This window comes from Opisthorchis viverrini (genome assembly GCF_000715545.1).
Source record: "Opisthorchis viverrini unplaced genomic scaffold opera_v5_239, whole genome shotgun sequence".
NCBI lineage: Eukaryota > Metazoa > Platyhelminthes > Trematoda > Opisthorchiida > Opisthorchiidae > Opisthorchis > Opisthorchis viverrini.
This window is the reverse complement of record NW_008751897.1, coordinates 513,090-536,873: the sequence shown is the minus strand read 5'-3', so window position 1 is coordinate 536,873 and position 23,784 is coordinate 513,090. Positions and strand designations below refer to the sequence as shown.

The 23,784-nt window shown below is 44.0% G+C and overlaps 1 protein-coding gene across 1 annotated transcript in view; it reads left to right on the top strand.

Annotated features, from left to right (window-relative positions):
• The window catches only part of T265_08846 (hypothetical protein), a gene marked incomplete at both ends in the record, with an annotated part of 85,019 nt that overhangs the window by 44,852 nt on the left and 16,383 nt on the right, over positions 1-23,784 (top strand). The window contains one exon of the mRNA XM_009174758.1: positions 10,961-11,102. Coding sequence (XP_009173022.1) covers positions 10,961-11,102 — 142 coding nt within the window. The remainder of the gene's footprint in view (positions 1-10,960; positions 11,103-23,784) is intronic.

Genomic DNA, 23,784 nt, shown 5'->3' with positions numbered 1-23,784 from the left:
GAAAGCCATTACCAGCAAACTCAGCTGCGCTGGTCGCTGCCGTCTTCCTGGATGGGGACCCCGAGACGGGCCACATCAATGGCTAGAGACATGGTCAGATATAGCCCAGTCGCGCCCTCAATGGCGCTCGTGCATCCAAGCTATTGCCTAGCTATGCAAAGCTCCTTTTCCAACCCCCCCCCCACTTGACAGCCCACTGACAGTGCTGGATTTACGCACCAATTTACCAGCTCGCGCGTGCAACGCGCAGCTACCTACCCCTACCCCCCAAATCATCGGTGAAAGAAACTGCGGCAGCTACAACCACTGGACGACGAGTACGTGGTTATTACAGCTGTCAGACACACGTGACATCCCCCGCTGTATTCATGTTTACCAAATGAGTAGAATGGATGCACGTGGCCATTTGGTCAACAGTTCCACACTCGCTTATCATCCATGTTCTTTCTCGATCTCCGGATTTTCTCCTCATAAAGTCCAAACACCATTCAGATTTTTGTCTTCGTCCTCAGATTTGGCGTCTTACCGAAGATAGGTTCAGGTGAAAGCTTCATCGTCTTAACGCTTAAAAGGCGACCCGTACAATAATTTAAACAGGCAGTGCTCAATTCTAATCCCGCTTGCATCAAACGTTCTTCTCCCATGGAAAACAAGAATGCCAGTCCTGTCTGTTATGTCCACTCGGAAATCGCATCCCATTTAACAGATCAGAGTTTTGCGAAACCATTGTCTAGAACATTCGTATACGCCGTCCTGGCACTTTGTCACAAACAGATGAGGACACTGATATGCTGCCTCTGAGGTAAGATGTCAGACCACTCCGGGTTGATAGCAACAAACTGGTTACATTTTGTGCCACATAGTGGCGTTCGTTATTCATCGTTGGTTCCGTTCAGTCTTTGTCCACCAACCGTGCACTAATTTAGATCCAAATGCTATAATTTTCTTTATTCAACATGGGGGAATAAGAAAAGACAGTCCGACTTTGGAAGCAACGACTTTAATCAGACGACTGACGGAAAACCTGTCCTTTTTCTGGTGACTTGTGTGCTGGAATTTTTTCACGGCCTTCGTTTGGTACCAATTTCGGTCGAACTAGTTTTCTCTGGGTGTCCCGACGCACGGTGTCACCAGTTGTCTCCGTGACCGGTTCTACTAGCAACGCCTTCTATATTCTATTATCATAAGTACAACACCAGGTTATTTTTACATGGATAAAAAGGCCTGTTTGACGCAAACAGTTTCCTAGCATAGAAACTGCATTACCTGACCAGAGTAACTCATAAAGTAGGACTAGTTAGTATATCGTGAGTAGGTTCTTTTTTCGTAAGGTTGCGGAAAATCCGTCGACAGCCCACGACCAGTTTCACCCTTTTTGGGACTCATCAGGTAGGCGCAGTCCCCGGGTTTCCTTCAACCTTATGTTTTACTTAAAATCAAATTACACGAAATTCGCGAATATACACTCATTTGCAAACTAATTTGGTTTTTCGAGAGACTGACCTGGAACCCAGATGAATCTCTCGTTTGTGATCTCAGGAAACTGGATGTGCTGCACCAAGCAGCCTCATGTTTAAGTCGCCACAATATTCGAGATATTTGAGATGAGCCCCAAAGAGGGCGAAACCGGTCGTGGACTGTCGACGGATTTTCAGCAACCTTGAGTAGTAAATTACAAAGATATACATGTATCGCGATATCTCGAATATCGTAGCGACTGAAACATGAGGCGGCCTGGTGCAGCACATTCAGTTTCCTGAAAACATCACAAACGAGAGATTCAGCTGTGTTCCAGGTGAATCTCTCGCGAAACCAAATTAGTTTGCAAATGAGTGTATGTTCGCTAGGTTTCTTTTTTACCCAAACCATCAAGTATATATAATCCTTAGACCTCTTCCACTAGATTGTAGAGGTGCTTCAAATAACACTACTATTAGGACATAAAACGTACTGGTTGGTCTTCTGTACCCGTCGGTCATGCCTGTGATATGGGAATCAGAACGAATCACACTGCTTCATTTTACATAGTAAATCTGATTGATAGACCGATGCCACGTCGGAGCAACAGGTAATGGTGGCCACCAAAAGGGGTTCTGGTCTTCTTGGTTTGAGAATTAAGTTCCTCCTTCAACAATCAGCCAGTATTTGATAGATTGCCTTACTGGTGAGCCCAAACCAAATTTGGCGAACCGCTGGACACGAGTTTCGCTGAGCTCATCAGCAGTGCGTGTCCTCGGCCGTGCCGAGGTTTGAACTTCGCAAACCTGACACGCGTGGCGAGTGTGGTAACTGCACTCCTCATCAGCGCACTCTGGACGCATCTGAATTTTCCACGTCTGAATAAGTGAACATGTTCGCGCTTGAGTGATGTGAATGGTAAGCCCATGCCTCGAATGACGACCCCGTGACATACCTCGCTTTACCAGAATGACTGGTCTGCTCACAAATGTTCTTTCCAGCGCTTAACAACCTACCGATGGGCGAACATCGCATTACAGTGCAGTTTAACTAACTTCGAAGCAGTAAAGCTAGTAAAACGAGTGGTTACCTCCTTCCGTTTGTTTGAATTACATAGAATACTGGCTTAGAATGGTTCCAGGTTCATTCTTACAGCACAGAACTTCATTCAGACCAGATGTAATACACTACTCATATGGTTCCTGAAAACTCCTCGTCAGGCCAGTTTCGCCCTTCTTGGGGCTCATCAGCTAGGCGCAGTCCCCGAGTTCCCGTCAACCTTATATTCTCCTTGAAATCAACCTGCACAAAATTAGCGAAATACACTCATTCACATACCAGTTTGCTTAAACTTAGCGTAAACGAGAGATTCAGCTAGGTTCCAGGTGAGCCTCCCGTCAAAAACCAAATTGGTGTGCAAAAGAGTGTGTTTCGCTAATTTCGTGCAATTTGGGTTCAATTAGGACATAAAGTTGATGGAACCTCTAGGACTGCGTCTACCAGATGAGTTCCAAGAAGGGCGAAAGCGGTCGTGGACTATCGGAGAGATTTTATCAACCTTATGAGTAGTGTACTACGTTTATACAACACCAACAAGTATCACACCAGCCCGGGATAACCAAACAAGTATCTCAGTTTTCAATCAATTGGAAAGTTCTCGACTGTCGAGTAACATGTGTCAGCTCATAATTTGGAGTGAATAGTTTGAGCTATCCTACCGGAGCCGCGGTACTCGGCGAGAATGACGTCATCCGGACAAGCGTTAGTTACGCGAAAATGATGCTTTTTCACTGTGCATATCGGGGTGGGGTAAACAACGTGGATGACCTTCAGACAATCACGTGGTCATCTCTGTGCCACACGTGGCAGAGCCACTGAATCCTGCTAATAGCCGCACGCCACGCAAATATGCAACATGCGGTTGCGGCGATGGCCTTTCCTGCTCGTTTCACTTTGACGCTCTTTTGGTGGGCCTTTACTTCTCTTTCCGGCAGACCAATGAAAAATTGGAAACAGTGGATTCGAGTCTTTACTTATGTTTTTTGTAGACTGACCATACAGTTCCATCATAAGATTCCCGTTTGAGATGCTTTCTCGTCAGTTGTATTCCTGTTTTCCAACACGATCATCGGCCATTGTCTAGTGGGATAGTGATAAACTTCTCTGGAACGCGTTTTATCAATAATGTCGGCTCTCCAATTGTGTTTGCGGTAGTGCACGTTGGACATCGACTTCTCGTCTGTCACTTGTAACTTCTGAACACATTCAAAAATAATTTTCACCTATTTTTGTTCCTTGGTCTTCGAACGTTTGGACTAATCCTTAGCCATCCTTACTTTCCTGTAAAACTTGTTACCGAAACGAGTTCGTTTCGTTATCCAGTAGAAACAAACAGGCCGCACTGGTCGCAGGTCGCACAAATCACACAGAATGGACTTCTCACTCAGCCCTCGTACACAAACCGATAGGTTTGTTATTTTTTTTTCAAGAAAAAATTCACGCAGGTTTGCTCGAGAATGCTGTGGACCTATCTGTCTCACCGCCTCACCACTGACTGGATGGAAGATGCCGGAGCCACCTGGATACGTTGAACGTACAGTTTTCTGCTCATTGGATTTGATTTTAAAATGTTGATAGCGGAGGTTTCAACATTTCTTAAGTTTGGTGTCATTGCTAATGCTGATAATGAGCCTATCGGCAATAAGGTGTCTGAGGAATTAACAATAGAACAAAAAAGCGGTCACTCAAAATGGATATGCCTCAGTCATTCTGGTAACAAAGCGAGATTTTACCATGCAGACTGTCCCAGGTCATCCTCATCCTCATCATCATTGAGAGTTAGACCAAAGAAGAACCCTGATGTTTCACCGGCGTACAAGCGTGTTAGTTTGCTTAGTCAAAGCCTTACAGTGGAAGTAAGAAAAATGGGACATCAAGGAAGAACTAGGGATAACCTATCACAAGCACACGGTAGGCTACGTGGACCCCATTCTGAAAGACCAAAAGCACCAACAACGCCTAAATTTTTCGTAACATCCTTCATTCTTTTCTACCACATTAACTACTGTTTCCACCTTCCCGAGGAAACAGCGTTGTTCTAGACAGGTGCTAACTTGGCATGACCCAGCGAACGTAACTTTCAGTACTGGATGCATGTCTTGGTTGAAGTAAATTCTGATTCAACAAAAATCAAATTCCTAATCACCTCAGCCCAAATTCGCCTATTCCAGCGGATTCCTGCTGTGGACATCAGTGGACAATGGACTGAAGATATCTGAGGTTCCCTTCCCCAACTGACCAAATGTCGAAGCAGGACAAAAATGCAACCCGTATTGTAGTCTGATATGCGCCCTCTCTGAGACCTGGTGATATGCCTTACGTACGTCACAAGTTACGCAAATTCGCAAACACCATCCTGACCTTTGAGATTCGTGCGTTCACTTTGTCTGCCACACTACCGTCAGGGCGAATTCCAGTATCCTTTCTTGCATTCTTAAAGGAAAATGCAAAGACCGTATGTCCCACACTTTGTGGGTTTGAAGCACGTGCCAAGGGAGTGGATGACATTGGAAAGCCTTTCTAGTATTAGGTGCGCTTCCTGTTCTTATTCAAAAAGAGAACAATATCTCTGCGTGTGCCAGGTCCACAAGGTTCTCTCTCAGAGAAATCTGAACACTAGAGTTTTGGAGGCCTTCCGTGGTTCGTCTCTTCCCTCAAAAATGACGAAATTAAAAGTGGGAAGAGTGGACACCTATATTGAACATCACTAATTGCAGGAAAGCTTCCAAAGAGTTTCTTGTAAATTCTGACGCGTCCACAAAAATGTGAATAAGTGATTACCACGGACATAGAGCTCGAAGTAATTCAGTGATTAGAACGCGAACCTACCGCCCGGAAGGTCTGTGTCTCGAACCCATGTCAGTCATCTCGACTGCTCCTGTCTCAGCTTGGGTAACGTAGTAGTATCTTAGCTCCCGAACGACATGGTTACTATGGTGTTGCAGTTGGATTATTATTACTATTTGTAATGTTCGCGGACTTTTGATGCATTCTCTGTTGCGCAGGCATTTTTCAAGAGATGAAACAGTCAACAGAATCGAACACAGCACTGAACCCAAGGAACGCTAAGATCATTGGGCCGCCCTAACACTTGATATAGTGTGAAGTTGTGGCCTACAGACCTTCCTGACTGGAATTCGGCTTGCTATTCTCGGGTTATGCCTTCATAATACTACTTGAACTAAGCCATGCAAAGAGAGTAATTACATCACAGGTCAAGTTTATTCCTCTGTAATTTCCAAACTGAATGGAAGCAAATTTTGTGAACACTGGCCCTACTGTCGACACCCCAGTTGGTTTAGAAAGTCGCTTTCGCCCAGAAGGTAAATAAGTTAGACAGGCACCGACCGATGATATTACCTTCATCTTTAAACAGAGCGGGTAGATGCTCACCAAGTCTAACAGCTCAGTGGCACTTTGGGAAGAAAAAATCATTCGCGTATTTCCAAGTCAGTAGGGAGTTCCAAGTTTATGGTCCAGGGCTCCGTTGTGGACCGGAAATCTTAGTGAGCAAGTGTTGATGTCCAGCTGAACTGTTGTTGAATATGTTCGGCATAATGATCCAGGCGTTCTGCTCTTTCAAAGGTGAGTAAGCCACCGTTATCAGTGATCATTTCTCCCCCTGTTGTTGTTTTGGGACTGGTTGAGTTCACTGTAGGAATAGGTTTCTTATATGCCCAGAATTTCTCGCCCCCTTCATCCCTTCAAATTTCGTGACTCATCAGTCTTCTCCGCCAGCTCAGAGGTTTTTATCGCCCAACGTCTGGCAGTTTGTCGAGTTTGCCTGTACTTTTAACCATGAGGCATACATGCCCGAGCTTCAAGTGCCTAAATGCAGTTGGTTGTGCCGTTTCTCAGGTGGAGCTTCCAGTGTCTCGACAGGTTCCAGTAGGAGTCAACATGAGAAGGCATTTTTCTGAAATAGACTTTGGAGGGTGATTTCGGTAGGTTTTCTTCACAATGCAGTCCTAGTGCTTCTCAAAAGCCAAGCGATATGTGTACATCTTGGGCGTCCCTGAGAAGCCCAAAGAGGAGTGGCAACCAAAAGTGCGTGATCTGAATCTACGAGTGTTCCACAGCAGCCGGTAATCAACAACTGACTCACCTCCTTATAGCTAACAGCGATACGGTCTACCTGTGTTAGAAGTGGCTTGCCTGCGAGGAGGCACGATGTGGCCGAGTGACCTTTGTGGTCAGCACATAACTGCAGCAGGCCTTCACTGTTGTCTGTGGGTCTCTGTCCTAGTCCATGACAGCCGCCCAATTGTGCCTCACTAATGCAAGTCCACCTACATGCGCACGCATAGCCTCTAAAATCTCAACACTATCAGAGCCATTGGTTTGCCGTATAACGCACTTGACAGCCGCCCAATTGTGCCTCACTAATGCAAGTCCACCTACATGCGCAAGCATAACCTCTAAAATCCCAACACTATCAGAACCATTGGCTTGCCGTAATAAAGCACTCATTGCAGAGAGAAGGCAAAACCATAGTCTCTTGAGTCCTAAACAGATACAACACCTACGGGATATTCTCACAGACCCTGATAAACAAACCTTAGACTGGCCTGTACCAACGGTAAATCAATCAAGCACAAATCTTCCAGCTCCTTGATTTTTAATTAATACTAACCCCAGCAGCACCGGTCACAGCGACCTCTGGATCACCAGATTTGCGCAACCGGAAGCGAGCGGAAACCCATGAGCAGACCAGGTCAACAACCGCACTTTAGTCTTGAATCCTCACATCAGAGAAACAGTATACATCAATATGAAGTGAGTCCAGTGTACATGCAAGAGCAGTCTGTTGTTTTGCTTGTTGCAAAGTACGAACTTGGAGACTGCCAGATGAACTGAGCCTTAAGCTCTGAAGGATGATTTCGAAGTGTCTACAACCGTGGCGGTCGACATATTTTAGTTACCAGCAATGGATGGCAGCTACTCTGTCACTCCATTAGAATGGGCCTACAGAGATGTCGGTGAAAACGGATTAAGGAGGGGGGAAACGCATACTGGAAAGCTAAAAATGGAGGCGTCAGAAGTAGTCCATTTTCGATTACTCGTCTTGCCAGTAAGACAACGCGACAAACGGCACCAGTCGACAACGGAGGTGACATTAAGTCGTTCTTAATTAGGCGATTCATGATTGTGCGTGTGCAGAGGTATTGCCAGGGTACCCAAGTCCAGACAGAATTGTCCAGTAAAACGTTTTACACTCTTCGAGACCACAGCAATGAAGACCTGCTAGTGTTTTGCCACATTTTCTGTTCGAAGTTGCCAGTATGGATTTTAGGTGTTTGCCTTGTTTTCAGGGTGTTATTAGAAGAGCGCTAAATGAACATAAACTTAATGAGGAAAAAATCATGCATCTAATGGCAACTAATTCCTTCCCTACAACTTCCTGCATTCAGTCGGTAATAACGTTGTCACGGCAAAGTAGGATGCCGAGTATAGGCCCCTTAGTGAGCTCAGTCCTGATGTGAACGTATGTGAAATATCAGATTTCGTGAAGCCTTACCTACTACCTTTGTGTTAAGAAAGAGTCTGATCCACGTAAAAAAAAGTTAGGGATATCACACCTTAAAAAATAGTTAAGTGTGCAACCACAATACTACATGGAAGTCTATTAAAAACCATCAGGTTTTCGAACAAGATTCCGGCACAGGAAGCTAATCGCTAACATAAGCCTGGTGGTCGTTGGCTTGTTCGCTGAGCTGGGCAATTTGCTTGACTGGTTGTGCACAACCACTAACCCACCGCTACGCACTACTACGCTCCACAAAAACGCACTGATGATGTCACCTCGATTGGTGATGAAACGTTTGCAATCAAATTGCCCAGCTCAGCGAACAAGCCAACGACTACCATCTACGATACCTGAGCTACCAACATTTTCCTCTATAGAATAACATAAGCCTACTCCGAGAATATTATTTTAAAAAACTGAGATAGTCGTCTTTAGCACATTTTGTGGCCTGTGACCATGTGACCATTATTTTCCACAAATTATTAGTGTTTTTCTTTCGTCTACTTCGATGGCCTCTAATCCTATGTGGATTGGTAACGAAAGGTAAGATGAATCTCGCTCTACAGGACGTGCACGACATTCTTTCATGCAGCGAGGACGGCAGTCACCAGGCCACATTGTGAATTGTAAAACAGCTTCTGTCACGTAGCCACATTTCGCGTGCGTGGTGCGCAATAGGGCGCAGATAAAGAAAGAGGCCCGTTTACGAAAGATGAAAATCAAGAATCCCTGACACTCTGTTGGTGCAAGACCACGCCTTGAAACCTAACGAGGTTGGTCGACTTATTGCCCGAGCGTAATGTGACGTATTCTGGTGAAAAAATCAGTCCGTCTGCTTCCAGTTAGAACTCAAAGCAAGTTTTCTTCCATAATCGAGTGTGTAGACATTTTTATTGCCCCAGAGAGAAACAAAATGTCGTGCGAAATTCGGGCCTCCGTAGAGTTCCAAAGGGTAAAATTGTCTCTTTAGTTTGAGAAAACTCAAATGATGAATCAGACTGGTTAATGTTTACGCATTCAGCCCGCTTATTCAACCGCTCTGAAAGTTGGATTCGACTAAATCTAGTAAATCGAATCTTCTGGTTAAATTACCCTATGGTCGTTTTATTTCACGCATGTCAATGGTACACATGTGACCTTTGGAAACAATCAAAACTATCGGCCAAACCTCAAGTGATCCCGCTACTTTACCCGTATATTCTCAATCAGAGCAGAATGCTTGTTGGACTGATTTCGAAGACCCAGTATATTCTACCCATACGAGAAATCAACATTTCCCTCACATTGACTATACACAACGCTTTCCAGCCTCCAGAGGCTTTTCGCCTGAGCAGGGTGTTGACAGGTTCCAGAAATAGGGCGAATAAATGTGCCCACAAAATGAATTCAGGAAACTTCTGTCTTATTTTATCTAGGATAAAACAAGAATTTGCGACCAGAACCGGTTATTTTAGTGGCAAACGTTAGAGAGTTGGATGGTGCTCATGCCATATTCAGGTATAATTAAACTGAGATTTTGGGAGAAGACGAAACATTTCACTTGCATATCTACACAGTGTCTCATAATAAACGCAAAATTTGATTGGGTAAGTCAACGTAGTCAATAGAGAAAAGATAACAAAATTTTTCATTATCAGTAGCAGCATATAGGAGGTTTTATGCAAATGTTGATATATTTTTTTCTTTACGATGGATGTCATTACGCGCATTGAAATTGTGAGACTCTATTATTCCCTTGGTGAAAACACCACCGCTGCACTTCGTGGTTAAAACACTAAACATGATCTCATCAGAGATCCTTACACCATGTCGACCATTACACGCTTGATTGTGAAATTTGAGTCCACTGGATCTGTATTGGACTTTCCTGGCAAAGGGAGAAAGTCCCTGAATGAGTGCCTGCTGTAGAGAATGCCGTCGAGAAACTTCAGTCCCAGAGCACCATGGCATCTTCGTCAATAACTCAGGTGTCACAGTTGACCGGCATTCCCTGCGCCAGCGTGCCTCGTATTAGGAGACACCATCTTCATCTCTACCCGTATCATTTCACTTTATTACAAAACATCACGGAAGAAGACAAGGAGCAACGTGTCACGTTCGGTAACTGGCTACTGGACAATGAAGAAATCGTTCCCAACATTTTATGGAGCGATGTGGATGGCATAATCAACAGGCACAACTGCGTGATATGGTCCCCTGAAGCTGCTTACGAGTACCTCACCCCTAATCTCTATTCCCCCCATCTCTGTGTGTAGATGGGAGTCTCCTCAAAGTGTTTCCTGCGTCCCTGTTTCTTTGATCCTACGGTTCCCGGCGACAGTTACCTCCATATGCTGCAGACGCACGTTATCCCGCAACTCAGGTAGCACATGAAGTTATCGACCGTCTTTCAACAAGATGGCGCTCCACCCCTCTACTCAAACCAAGTGAGAACCTACCTCCGAGAGCAATTTTCTGATGACAGAGTCATTGCTCGTAGAGTTCCAAACTTTTGACCCGCAAAGTCACCCGATCTCACACCTCTGGATTATTGGTTTTCGGGATTGAGTAAGGCTCGCGTATGTCATGAAAGTAAACCGAAGAATTTGGTGGAGTTGAGAGCAAGAATTGAAGAGGAGTGTGCACGAGTGACGCTTGAAGAAGTTAAACGTGCTGGTGTCTCACATCTTATACCGCCTCCAACTTATTATAGAAGAAATATGCGGTTTTTTTCGACATCTTTTGTAATGCCAGTTTGTTAACAGTAAACTGCCATAATGTATTTATATTCACAAAAATATGATAAATGTTTGAATTAATGTTAAAATTTGAACGTGGGTATTATTTGTTGCGTTTATTATGAGACACCTTGTTCTAATTAAGGCTTTGAGAAACCTTAGTTGCCGATCAGTCTCCTTCATTTTTTCTTCGCAACAGACTCTCTGTCCAGGTGGCTATTTTTCCGGTGGCTCTGGTTATGTTCTCACACGCGAAGCCCTGAAGCGAATTGTTGACCGAGCCATTGATCGGCACCCCCTTTGTCCAAACACAGATGAAGACAAAGAGGACGTTAAAATGTGTAAGTTTTTCAGACAAGTGGATAAAAGTGACGAAAATGACGTCATTTATAAATTTTACTAGTTATCAACAGGAAATTTAGATGAAGGCCAGGCAAATCTCTAATTCATGGTCTTCCTCAAATGCGTACGCTTCTCAAAGACCGTTTTATTTTTCAGTTCGAAGGATATCCAAGATCCTAAATATTTTTTATGTCAGGACACTACTTTCCTCGGTCTGAAGAAGGGTGAAATCGGCAATGAGCTTTCGATGAGTTTTCAATGATCTTGTAAGCAGGGTGTCGCACCAAAAAAGACTAAACCGTTTACTGACCTGCAGGCATTACTGGTTTAACCGAAATATCAGCTTAACTGCATATATGATCTCGGTACAATTAAGGCTATCTTCTACTCGGATTTTGACAATTCAATTCAAACATCTGAGTTAATTCACCGTAGAGGGCCTGGCACTCACCTATTTGTTTAGCGAAGCTGCACATTCACAGTTGTAGACCCTTGAACGTACACAGCTCATTGTTACTTCTTATTTAACATCCTCGTAAAATCGCTCGTTTGTGAAATGAAACTTGATGAACACTCATCTAATATGTGGACAATTTAAGGCCCGTTTTGGATCCTTTTATGTTCGGCAAAACATGATCCGATATTCTTCACCGCACCTGAATGTCCTTTATTTTCTCGAAAATTGGTATTCGAATCAGCACTATTAAAATCAAAGAACTTGGTAAGTCAAATGTTTGTGTAGAGAAGTCGAACTATCCACAATGTTTTGGGCATATGTACATTTATAGTACATTATCTCGTAAACTCTATATTGAATAGTGCACTTCGTTTCTTTGAAACGACTATTAAGAAATGAATAAAATCGGGCCCCGAAAGCACTCTAGTCATACCAGAAACAAAAACTAAGAAGTGGCACACTTGTAAACGAGTTTGTGGACGGAATTCCAAAATGGGATATTTGGACTAATGTTAACCTCTCTCCCACTGCAACTTCAGCGGAACCTCAAAACATCAAAAAAGGTAAGACAGGAAACTGGACTTGCCTAATGTAGCTATTTTGGTTTACTGTATGAAACGTCCTTCTGCCCATTTGCTTTGCAGCCCAGTTTGAACACCGATACCTATTCAATAGCCCGAGTTCCAGCAGCTCTCAGTTAGGCCAGATGAGTTTCACCACCGAGGTAACGAGAAGACACGAGCCAATTTTGCCTAAATCAATTTACAGTAGTGATGATTTCAGTCCTATTCCCAGCCTATCGACTGGATTAACTTTCTACCTTTTCTAGCACCCTTCACAAGGTACTGGTCCCATTACATTTAATTCAAAAATTTATTCTGCCACCTCCTTGGCCCGCTATGTTATTGTGGCGAAAAAAGAAACATGTGTAAAACAGCAAGCACAAAGTGGGAATCAATGATTCATATTCTTAGATGTCGCTCTGTCTACACGGACGTGAGTGTATAATCGGTTAAGACTCCACATCTTAAGCATCAGTCGTTCAACTATACCGTTCGGTATTGTTCAGTACCTAGTTGCCATGCCAAGAAAAGAAGGAACGAGGCCTGGGACACTGCCAGGTTGTCCATTCTTACACAGATGCAGTCGAGGCGATGTGGTTGTACTCAAACCGCGGACCTTTTGGTCCGTAAGCTGGAGCCTTTAACAGTGAGCTATCTCGAGCTCGCATGTTAACCATGCAGAATGTCGATCTGCCATGATGAACAGACAACAACATACGTCTGGTTAGTTGGGCCTTGATACATATACAAAGTGGGGGTGGCAACTTTACGGCCTCAAACCCTTGAAAATGCGCTGGTGGCCAGGTTAAGTAGCCCTCAACTAGGTAACCACCTCAATTTTCGCGTTATTTAGTCGACAGTCGTTGAATTGCTGGTCAAAGCTGACCTGTTTATGTAGCCTTACCCATAGTTAGGCAGCTTGTTCGATTTAGATCCCCTAGTTTCCATTTTCACTCGAAGGATGTGATCCCACGTAAGTCCTAGTGAAGTATGTCGTAAAAGGATGACTGAGGACCAAGCCAGTGAACTTGCTTCTTGGTTAGAATAACGCAACTGTTAATCGGTTTGGGTAAAGCTACAGTGTATCGCATACAAATGAATTCGAAAAGTCTGAGCATTTTTTGAGACTTTGGCTTAGTGGGCTAAGGGTGGAAAAAGAGCATTAATACACCGAGTTTTTTGGCACTCGAATCTTCGACCACAGTGGGCGAAATTATTCAGGATTCCGATTTGAGAGGAGACTGACCGTAGACGTCTAGGAGATTCACATAGGATTAATTTGCAAATGAAAAAAAACTGAAAATCCAAACCTTACTGTATCGCATACAAATGAATTCGAAAAGTCTGAGCATTTTTTGAGACTTTGGCTTAGTGGGCTAAGGGTGGAAAAAGAGCATTAATACACCGAGTTTTTTGGCACTCGAATCTTCGACCACAGTGGGCGAAATTATTCAGGATTCCGATTTGAGAGGAGACTGACCGTAGACGTCTAGGAGATTCACATAGGATTAATTTGCAAATGAAAAAAAAAACTAAAAATCCAAAACCTTACTGTAGTTTGTAGACAGGCGGATCGAACCTGAAGTATCAAAGTGTGGCTGCCCGGATGGTCAACAGACTGCCAACCTATCAGCATTTTTTTACTAAAAATATCCTTTGGTCTGGTCTTCTTATCCTCCTTTTTCTACATGCATTAATTCACACAAAGCAATAGCAATCGCACGCCGACTACATTGTTGACCAAAGCACCTTTGTTCTTACCAACGCACGAAACGTGTACACCTCATTCATATGGAATGCGTCAATTTGCACAGGTGAAATGACGTAACCTTCTAAGGACTCTACCTAATCCCCGGGTGTTTGGGTGAAATGAACAGGTCACCTGAAGCATGCCCAACCAATGAAAAGTAGCTTTCACATTTGGGTCAGGACAACCAAACCGTTGAACCATGTAGATAGCACTGTGAAAGGACTGAAGGCGGAACTCAGCGAATGCACATCTGTCACATCACTCTTTCTTTGAAAGAACGACCGACTAGATGTTCGACAATATGCCACTTTTGGCTATCGCCACATTCGTTAGGGGCTCGTTCAACTCATCTTCGTTCCAGATGGCTATTGCAAGTGATATGAGACGATGCGGGTTTTCACGAACAGCTAGTCCTGACGCCTTAGCGCCAAGTATTCCAGGACCGTAGGCAAGCACTCTAGGGCACCAGTGCTCAATGTACTTGCCCCCGGGCAACAGATGATGCACACAACCAACCGGAAAATTGAAACCGGTTGCCTGTTTGACCAGTCAGTATTTAAATGGATGAAATTCTCACTGCCGTAGCAACCAACACTGGCTCGTCCTTTGTGTTATTTTCGTTTATTGAGTGCTGTGGTTGCTCTCGGGCCGTACGGTTCATTGGAACACGGAATTCTGGTGTTTCCGTATTTCTGGATTGCTCCTAACGTTTCCAATCCGTTGGGATGCCGTAGGAGACAGCACCCTGAAGTGCTTCGAAAGAAGAGCCCTCCAATCGGCACATGATGGAGTCTCTATGGATATGTTTAGTCGTGTTATTTTGCTTGGGATCCACCGCTTTGCTCGCAGCGTACGTCAGATGTTAGCCCTTTTGGTGGTGTCTCCCTCACATGCTTACATCTCCACCATTATGTGATGAGCAAGTCTTTTCGTGGACAGTACGGTTTGGTGATGCCAGACGATCGTTGTCAGCAAACTATGGGGCGCGCTCATCGAATACGTGTTCAGAGAGCAACGCGAGACCCACTGGTAGTTTCACTGATAACTACCAAAATGAATAACTAACCTTTAGAAGACGAAACAGACAAAATTCCTTCGTAAGGGAAGGGCAGCTCCTAATAGTTTCACATAATACTTGATGCAGATCATCAAGAAGCAGTTCCGCTGTCTGCAGACGAAACTTGAAAACTTGGGCAATAAATCTGAAGGCTGATTTCACAGCTGCTGACGTAAAACCTATCTTAATCTACCTGAGTACAAGTGAAAATGGGTCACATTAACTCGCGGTCATAGCATTTGATGGGAAGTACGCTGATACGTCGAATATTCCAAGCACATTAAATGTTTGTCGTGGGAATGTAGTTTGCCTGAAGACATGCGCATGAGCTTCACGTCAGGTTATCACCGTGACATGACGTGGGAGGAGTGCACTGTGTACCTCGCGAAAAGCGCACTCCGAGAGGCGACCGTGTGCGCTTATAAAATATCAGCAGCAGCAGCTGTCGTACCGAATATCTGGCCTTGAACAGGAATCAAGTGAGAAAACTGGTGTGGCCTAGACGGACAGTGACGCAAAAATTATTAATCCAGAAGTAGCCAAAACCAGAAGAGCTCTCATCGGAACACCTACCTCCAATGGCTATTGGCACCTACAACGAATGGAGCTCACAGCATCACATATCAGGTGAGCCCACACTCACTCACCCTACTCATCGCTGCAGTGGTGATCACCGTTGTATTTAATTCGACTGAATCTCTTGGTGTCCTTTGAGTGGCTGCCACGGAGAAAAAAAGAAAGCAGAACCTGGAAGACTGGCAATTGTTAAAGTACTACTGATTGGAGTTATGAAAGCTTTGTTGCTTAGGGTTGTCCTATAAGAGTCTTCAACCGTAATTGATGGCTGCCACCCGCTCCCCAACCAGATAGATTACATTTGTTGATATTGCTAGGTTGTGCAGTAAAAGCGTCCTTCTCACTGACTAACCACTGTCCGTTGGCTTCCAGCATGATACCTGTGGAGTGGCGACTTCGATTATCCTGTAAATGACCTCAGCAGCATCGCGAAAATCGAGTGTACATTCTGAATTGGGTGATCCTGACGGCAGTTACGATTAGATAGCGCCTTGCATAGATAAACAGGATATCTCCGACCCCATCCCGCGATTCAAAGCTTACCCGGCTAAAATCCACTCTGGTTTTCAAAACGTTCATACTCAGTGCCAGCCAGCCCGCCATCTGGCGGAATTCTGGGTCTGGAGAATCTTTCTTCGTATCGTCAAGTATGAAGCTGCAGAAGGACCAGACCTGGTGCATTTGATTGCTTCCAATTTGTGTGGAAAACCCAGCTACCGACGAACACCTTCCATGCAATGAACAGAGTGAAGTCTGAACATATTCACTGTTGGTGTTCTCCCTAGGTTGCAGCCCAGAAGTAGCTAGTTTGAACCGAAAGCGTTCGTAAAATGATCATCGTTTCTATGGTTCGATAACGGGTTATCATTTTTGTATCCACTTACTGGCTTGCACAGAGAGCAGAAGAGACGACCCCGTACTTTTAGCGTAGAGTTGAGCGCGGTCCGTTGGTGGGTGTTAAAATTTGGAACTTCGCTTAAGTCTATGTACGCCAGCCGTGTATCAAGTGTCAGCACCCGGCAAGCAACTAATGAACCTCACTCATTCAGAGGAGGTGAAACTAATATAAGTGCCTACTCTTGGCTCAGTTCTGCATTCCTAGTTAAGCGAAAACGACTTTCATCTTGGATATTGCCCAGCCCGTGGATTGTGCGCGCGTGCTTGGTCGAGTACTGTTTTGATAGAAGAAATTGCGACCTCAATCACTTGGGTCCATTACGCCGCAAGCGTTTTAATATGTAAAACGCGTCAGATGACCAACAATCGATCTGCCACTGACCCGCATGGCTGAGTTAAACTGCTAAACAACTAGGTTGTTACCTAACCTCAAACGATGTCCGCCAGAAAATATTTTGGCCCCCATCTAGATCACGATGCATGCTGGTAGTCATAGATACACATATTTTGTCTGCTGTTTTTTGAGTCAGCTTAATCTGTAGTTGCATCTGCTAGGACCCGCAGCTTGTGCGCGCTGGTGACATAAACAAGCGAGGTGAGATTTTGCCATGAGCACCTGACTGTAACGGCGACCAACGCACTACGACAGTCTTAATTTACGAGAAACTTTGTTTCCGTGACTCAGTGGGTCGGATATTCAGGCTGACCGGTTCATTTAAAACTGGAATCGTTTTATCGACGTAATACACTACTAACAAGGCTTCTGAAATCTCTTCGACAGTCCACGACCGGTTTCGCCTTTCTTGGTGTTCATCGGGTAGACAAAGTACCCAAGATTCCTCTAGTCACCAGTGCTGCTATTGTGATAGTAAAACACCTAACGTAAAAGAACTAACTACTTGTAAAACAAGAGTGTGTGAATTATGTCTGGTCTATCTGCTCGAGCTAAGTGTATCTTTGTCGGACGATGCGGCGTGACATATGGCTGCACCTCATAAGGATCGAGACAAAATGCTGAATTTGAAAAATATCGCCTCTAAGGCCAAGACTACTTACATTCATAATGGTATTTATCTACACGAGTAAGAATTGCAGTGTGCGATAGTAATCAATAAATGAATTCACATACATGTCAGCAACCGGATTCGGAATTCTGACCCGCGACGTGATCCATCATAACCTAGACACTCTGGCGCAAACCGTGCCGCACACTTGTTCAGGGGCACAATTCAGGTCGCTACGTTCTAATCCCACACGTTTGTGCAACAGTGATCACGGATTCGTCACGTCAAGAGATAGTGGAATGGCTCTCGGCCAATACATTAGGTGGGAAAACAACGGTGTGCCGCATCCAGTGTGTTACTGATAACATCCCATGGTATACCGGCAGTGGCCTGATTAAACTTGATTTCGAGACGCCCGGATGTAGTTTCTGAGTAGAAATAACGGGGCTTCGACTTTGTCCCGTTTTCGTGAGTGTGATTCATCCAAAAATGCTACGAACTTGAGTAAGAGGCTGCCGGCCAAAACCAGACCCTCATATGTTTGTTAGGAATGCGGCGATAAGCATCCGTTTCAGGATGACTGACTGCGGCGTCCATTGTGACATATTTTGTATTAGGTACACGCCGAAGTAACGCGATTTCTATGTTCTTGTGGTAAAATGTAATGCCAGGGGAAGTCTAGCTAAAGAAATTCAGAAAAATTTCATCGTCAGTAAAACCCATGACATGCTGAAAACTGAATGAAACGCCAAGCAGAGATGAGAGACAAGAAGATCACCTCACACATTGCTTGTGAATTACCATAGTTGAACACGTCTCAGAGATTGAATGGCATTAAATCCAAACTTCTGAAAGGTCCCACTGTCTAAGTAAACAGTGTCAGCTTAGCCAAACAGAGCCAAAGCGCTTTGTTACAGTCATAAGGGAAGTGTATCAGGAAGTGGCATTCTCGACGGAATCCTTTAACCATAAAGTTGCCGAAAACTATCCGACATCCCATGGGGCTGCCCTGAGTACTCATCAGGCAGGTTTCCGTCAATTTTGTTTCCTAACTGAACTCAAAATGTACACAATCAGCAAACTATATTCATTTTCAAACGAATTTGCTTCTATTGGGAGACTAAATGGATTCCATCAAAATCCGTTGCTTATAATTGGGATCATGTTTGCTTTCATGACCATGAACTTTATCTACAAAGGACCACTTTGCGTTTAAAAAACTCTGGAGATAGAGTGACATCCAGTGCAACTAGTTAGACGTATTCAATTAACCCGAAAGCTGAGCACTTTCTATAATTTAAAGTTGGGGACCCAGCCATCTTTTTGTTGGGCGTTCCGTACCAGAATGTCCGGATTACTGGTGAAATCTTTGAGAGATGGTCCAGTGAGTCCAATGGTCAAATGAACCTTGAATTTAGAAAGATGACCACTTCGCTGGATTGCTCGCACAGCTTCGGATTCCATTAACGTTAAGTTTCAAAACCACGTGAACTGTTGGAACGAGTCAGTAGAGGTCAAACAGTGACCTGACAGAGAAGTACGAAAGCCATTACCAGAAAACAGTTGTGCCGGTCATTGCCGTCCCCCTGGATGGGGACCCCGAGATAAGCCGCATCAAGGGTCATAGACATTGTCAGACATGGCCCAGTCGCGCTCTGAATGACACTCGTATATCCAAGCTCTCTTCCCAATCCCTCCACTTAGAAGTTCACTGACAGACCTGTATTTGTGCACCAATTTATCACCTCCCGTCTCCAGTGCGCTGCCACCTCCCCACATAATCGGTGGACAAAACTGGTTAGCTACAACCACTGTACGACAAGTACGCGGTTCTTACAACTGATAATGACGATGAATGCGGGGTGCTGTGAAAATAGGATGGAGAAAAAGTCCCCCATTAAATAGGGTAAATCTTGCATAAAATTCTGACTATCTAGGCAGAGCTTTCCATCAGTTAAATTTCTGATTTCCTGATTTCCTTAGTCTTTTTTTGGTGTGGTTTTTATATGCTATATTGCGAATCACACAGTCTTAGTAGGAGGCCACAGTGAAGATTTTAAACCATTTCCCTAACCATGGAGTGGGAAAACCACATGCTGACAAAGCAAGTACGAAAGGTCTATGAAGAGACTTCCCGGTGAGCGATCATCAGGCGACCATGCCATTAATGGAAACTTAGTCTGGAGATACGTTTAGGCATGAAGCAACGTGAAAGGACTAGGGAGAGCACTGTCAATTCACTTCACTTGATCACTTTAGAAGTTTAGACCATCCGAAAAAGCTAGTACGGTTGGAAAAAACTCCGGTAACATCCTTCCTATAAACCTTGATCGTGAATATTGTCTCACAGTCATTTAGAGTCAGTGGAACTGCACCCTACTTAGAGAGCGTTCACTCAAAAGACCGATTTTCGTCCATCTTATGTCTGATCTGTCTTAAGAGGAGTCAGTTTATACAATTTACTCGTCTACTACTGGCTCCTAAACATTGGTTCGGATCCCACACATTGATTTTCATCCGACCACCATCATCATGAGCTGTAAAAACCGCGTACTTGTTGTACAGTGGTTATAGCGGATACAGTTCCGCTCGCCGACGATTTGGGAAGATGGAGTGAGATGCTGCGCATCGGAATCAGTACCTGATACAACTGATGCATAAATACAGGGTTTTCAGTGGAGCTTTCATTGGGGAGATCAGGAGGGTACGTTATGCATTGAAGATAACAGCTTGGATACATGAGCGCCGTTGATGTCTAGCAATGCCTCCGGCCACTGATGTGTTCCGTCTCAGATCCCCCATCCAGGGAGACGGTAATGGCCAGAGCAGATGCGTTTTCTAGTAATGGCTTTCATAACTCGTCTCGTGGTTCGTCTTGACCCTTCATCCGACTAGGTTGGCACCGCATTTCTTGTGGTAGGCTTGTGAACCGGTGGCAAGAGAATGAGTTTGAAGTTTAGTTGCATTCAAATGGTGGTTTTCTCCCAAAAAAACATGATTCATGTGAGCCATTTGAACAGTAATTTGCCTTTCTTCGTTGTGATGCACGAAATCATTTCGCAAAGAATACACCAGTCTGACGTAAGTCGAAATGTAACAATCGTTAGTTGAAATTTAAGTGATAATCGCTGTCTCCATTGAGTTCGCACTTCGTATTCCTTAACTGAAACTTGATGTTCGCTCTTAAAATCACCGTAAATCAGGTATCTGCAGTGATAATTGAGAAGGTCAATCGAAATGGGTTTCGTCCCAGAGGGAGGACGTTATGTCACAGCTTGAAGCTAGTCTGTGAATGAACGAAGTGGCTCACTATAAAATGTACCCTTAGCTTCCATTCTGACGCAAAACTACTCTAGCTGGCCCCTTCACTGGTGAAGCTGGTCTGCATTCGTTGTCACTATTTTGACAAGAATAGTGATTGAGGAAATTTTGTATATAGGACAGTTTAACTAGCTCATAAAATCCACATGTTCTAAGGTTGAAGGACTATTCTGAAGTTCTACAACAAATTTGTGATGCGGACGCCAAAGGAAAATATATGTTCTATGAGCTCTTTGTAATGTAAAGGCAAAGTAAACGTCTCTGGTCCACGTATATCAAGTGAGGTCGAGATGGCTTAGTGGTCAGAGCGCGAATTTACTGACCGGTAAGTCCGTGTTTCAAATCCGACCTCTGCCTCTCAACTCCCCCTGTCCAGGCTTGGCAGTATCCCAGCCCTCTCGCTTCCTTGTGGTGGCATGGCGGTTGGGCACCAAAAGGGTGTTACAGCCGAACGATTTTTTTACAAGTGAGCAGCTGAACGATGAACAAAATGAACGATAATAACTTCGGAATTAGGTGCGTAGAAATAGCAATCAAATATCGCAGTTTTCTGCTTCGGCCCAATTCAGCAAACGCATTCACAGGAATTGTTGTATATTCAAACTCCCTTCGCACATTACTTGAATACGAACATATCATCTAAAATCGACAGTATATTTTTTCACCATGAACTTTACTCAGTTGGAACGCTTTTATTTAGATCTGTACTACACTGCGGAGCTATGATTAGCCAGTCCGATGAGTACGGGCTGCTGACGGCGAAAATGTCACCGACGGGTTTATTGACCAACATTGAGCAAACAAAACGTGAACCACCAAATCTGGCACTTAAATTACTGGTTTGTTAGTGGCGCACTGGGTTGTGTAGGTCCAGAAAAAATGACACGGACTAGACAAATACATTAGACAAAGCTCCCCTAATGTGAAGCTGTGAAGCAAACTATCTGGGTTTATAACTCTTTTAGGTGATGTAGGTTTCACTCGCTACGTAGTTGTTGAAATTTTGAATAAATGCTGTGTCGGAATATCCTCCACCTCGAACTTTACCTATTTCAGTTGTTCTGCTCTCAACTAGTTTTTGACATCCACCCATTTATCAACCCTCCAGCTAACCTGAAAAGTGATTTTCGAGCACCAAGACTCTTAGAAGTGAATTAACAAATGATTGCCGTCCTTCAACTAGGTTTGCTTTCCATGCGACCTTGGAGGCGTTCATCCGTGTAGAACTCATAACTTCTATGGTTTGGCAGCCACTACCTGTACACGTATTCTTAGAGGATAGCGCAGGTGGTTCTTAACCCGGTTCTAGGGCAATGACTCACCTTTTCAAGGACCGAAACTGACTGATGTAGTAACGCTGGAGCCGATCAGGCGAAGTACCCTGCTAGGGTTTTTCACATCTTTCCAAACGTGCAATCCGGCTTTCGTATGTACTAGTGTTCGCACAACTTATGCGTACTATTCTGAAGGGTTTGAATTAACCTGGTGCAAACGAGAACATCGCTGTTTTGAGGTAAAACAAGGCCTGTGTGATCAGTTTATGACCAAGAAAAGCGGTGTTTCTTAAAATTCATCCGGCTAATAGAGTCAGGCATTCGGACAAACAGCACCTTCCAGCTCTTGTCCCCCCGCATTTTGAGCCTTTCTCTTTTGATTTGACAGAAGCTTCACTAATGTGTTTTGGTTGAAATAAGGCATCCGTTTGATCATTTGTATGTTTTTCAGTGATTGATTGAGCAACAGAATGTTGAAAATGTTGTTTGAGTATGCGTCTTTTAGGTAGAGAAACAGAACACAGCTTGTAAAATAAGTTCGCTTCCGGTGTGTTGTTGTTGTTCACAGAGGTGTTCTCACATACTCTTAACAGCTCTTGTCCCCCCGCATTTTGAGCCTTTCTCTTTTGATTTGACAGAAGCTTCACTAATGTGTTTTGGTTGAAATAAGGCATCCGTTTGATCATTTGTATGTTTTTCAGTGATTGATTGAGCAACAGAATGTTGAAAATGTTGTTTGAGTATGCGTCTTTTAGGTAGAGAAACAGAACACAGCTTGTAAAATAAGTTCGCTTCCGGTGTGTTGTTGTTGTTCACAGAGGTGTTCTCACATCACTCTTAACATCGATTCTTTCTGGTTTGGTTTGGTTTATCACACATGATAGTGTTTTAGTCGTATAAAGATGAACTGAATTGACAGTAACACTATACAGCATCGAGGAGAAGTTAACCAAAAATGTCCGTCGCTAATCGATCCAAACAAATCGTTGCGCCTAATCACCGCGGAATGAAATAATTACAAAAGAAGCCGACAAGTCACTTGGTCCTTGTATATGGAGAAAAACATGGTTTGAGGAGTTTCTGTTCAAACTAATTCTTATGCTCTTTGGAAGAAGTCAAACACGTCTAATTTGTGGCGTACAAAAGTATCCGTCAAGGAAACGGCAGCATTGTTTACTGCATTTTAGTGAAAATTTGGCGACAAAAACCAGGAATTAAAGCACAGAAGCCCCCTTGATCAAATTAGAGGTACATAAGGGCTCACGCTTTCAAAATCTTTGATAATGTGTGTAAATGACACGATTGGATTTCTGTTCTCATTGGCCGAATGACGTATCGTGGGCAACACTAGTGAGACCACGATTTTCTCCACGACCACTTCATCTAGAATACTCAAATTATTCAGCAAATCAACCCACGAATTTGGGGACTAAATTTATGTCCATTTTCGGTTTGCTACTGTCTGGCATCTCCAGATGGCGCCAAACACTATTGATACCACTCGCAAATCCAGTTAGTCGCGTATTCTGAGTTTTACTGGGCCTGTGCGGTACTCACAAATTCGAAATTAATACCCAAGTATTGCTAGTACGAGTTCTTGATTCTAAGTACAGTACACTAGATAGCTATCCTCATAATCTGAGCATAAAGACACTGCGCTCGGATTAACTGTAGGGTGGAACGCACAGAACAGATATCGGAGGCGCTCTGCTAAGCGCTTTTCCTGAGGCTGGAAAATGTACGGCATAAAATCTGTCTTACAAAGCGAAGTGGAATTTGCTG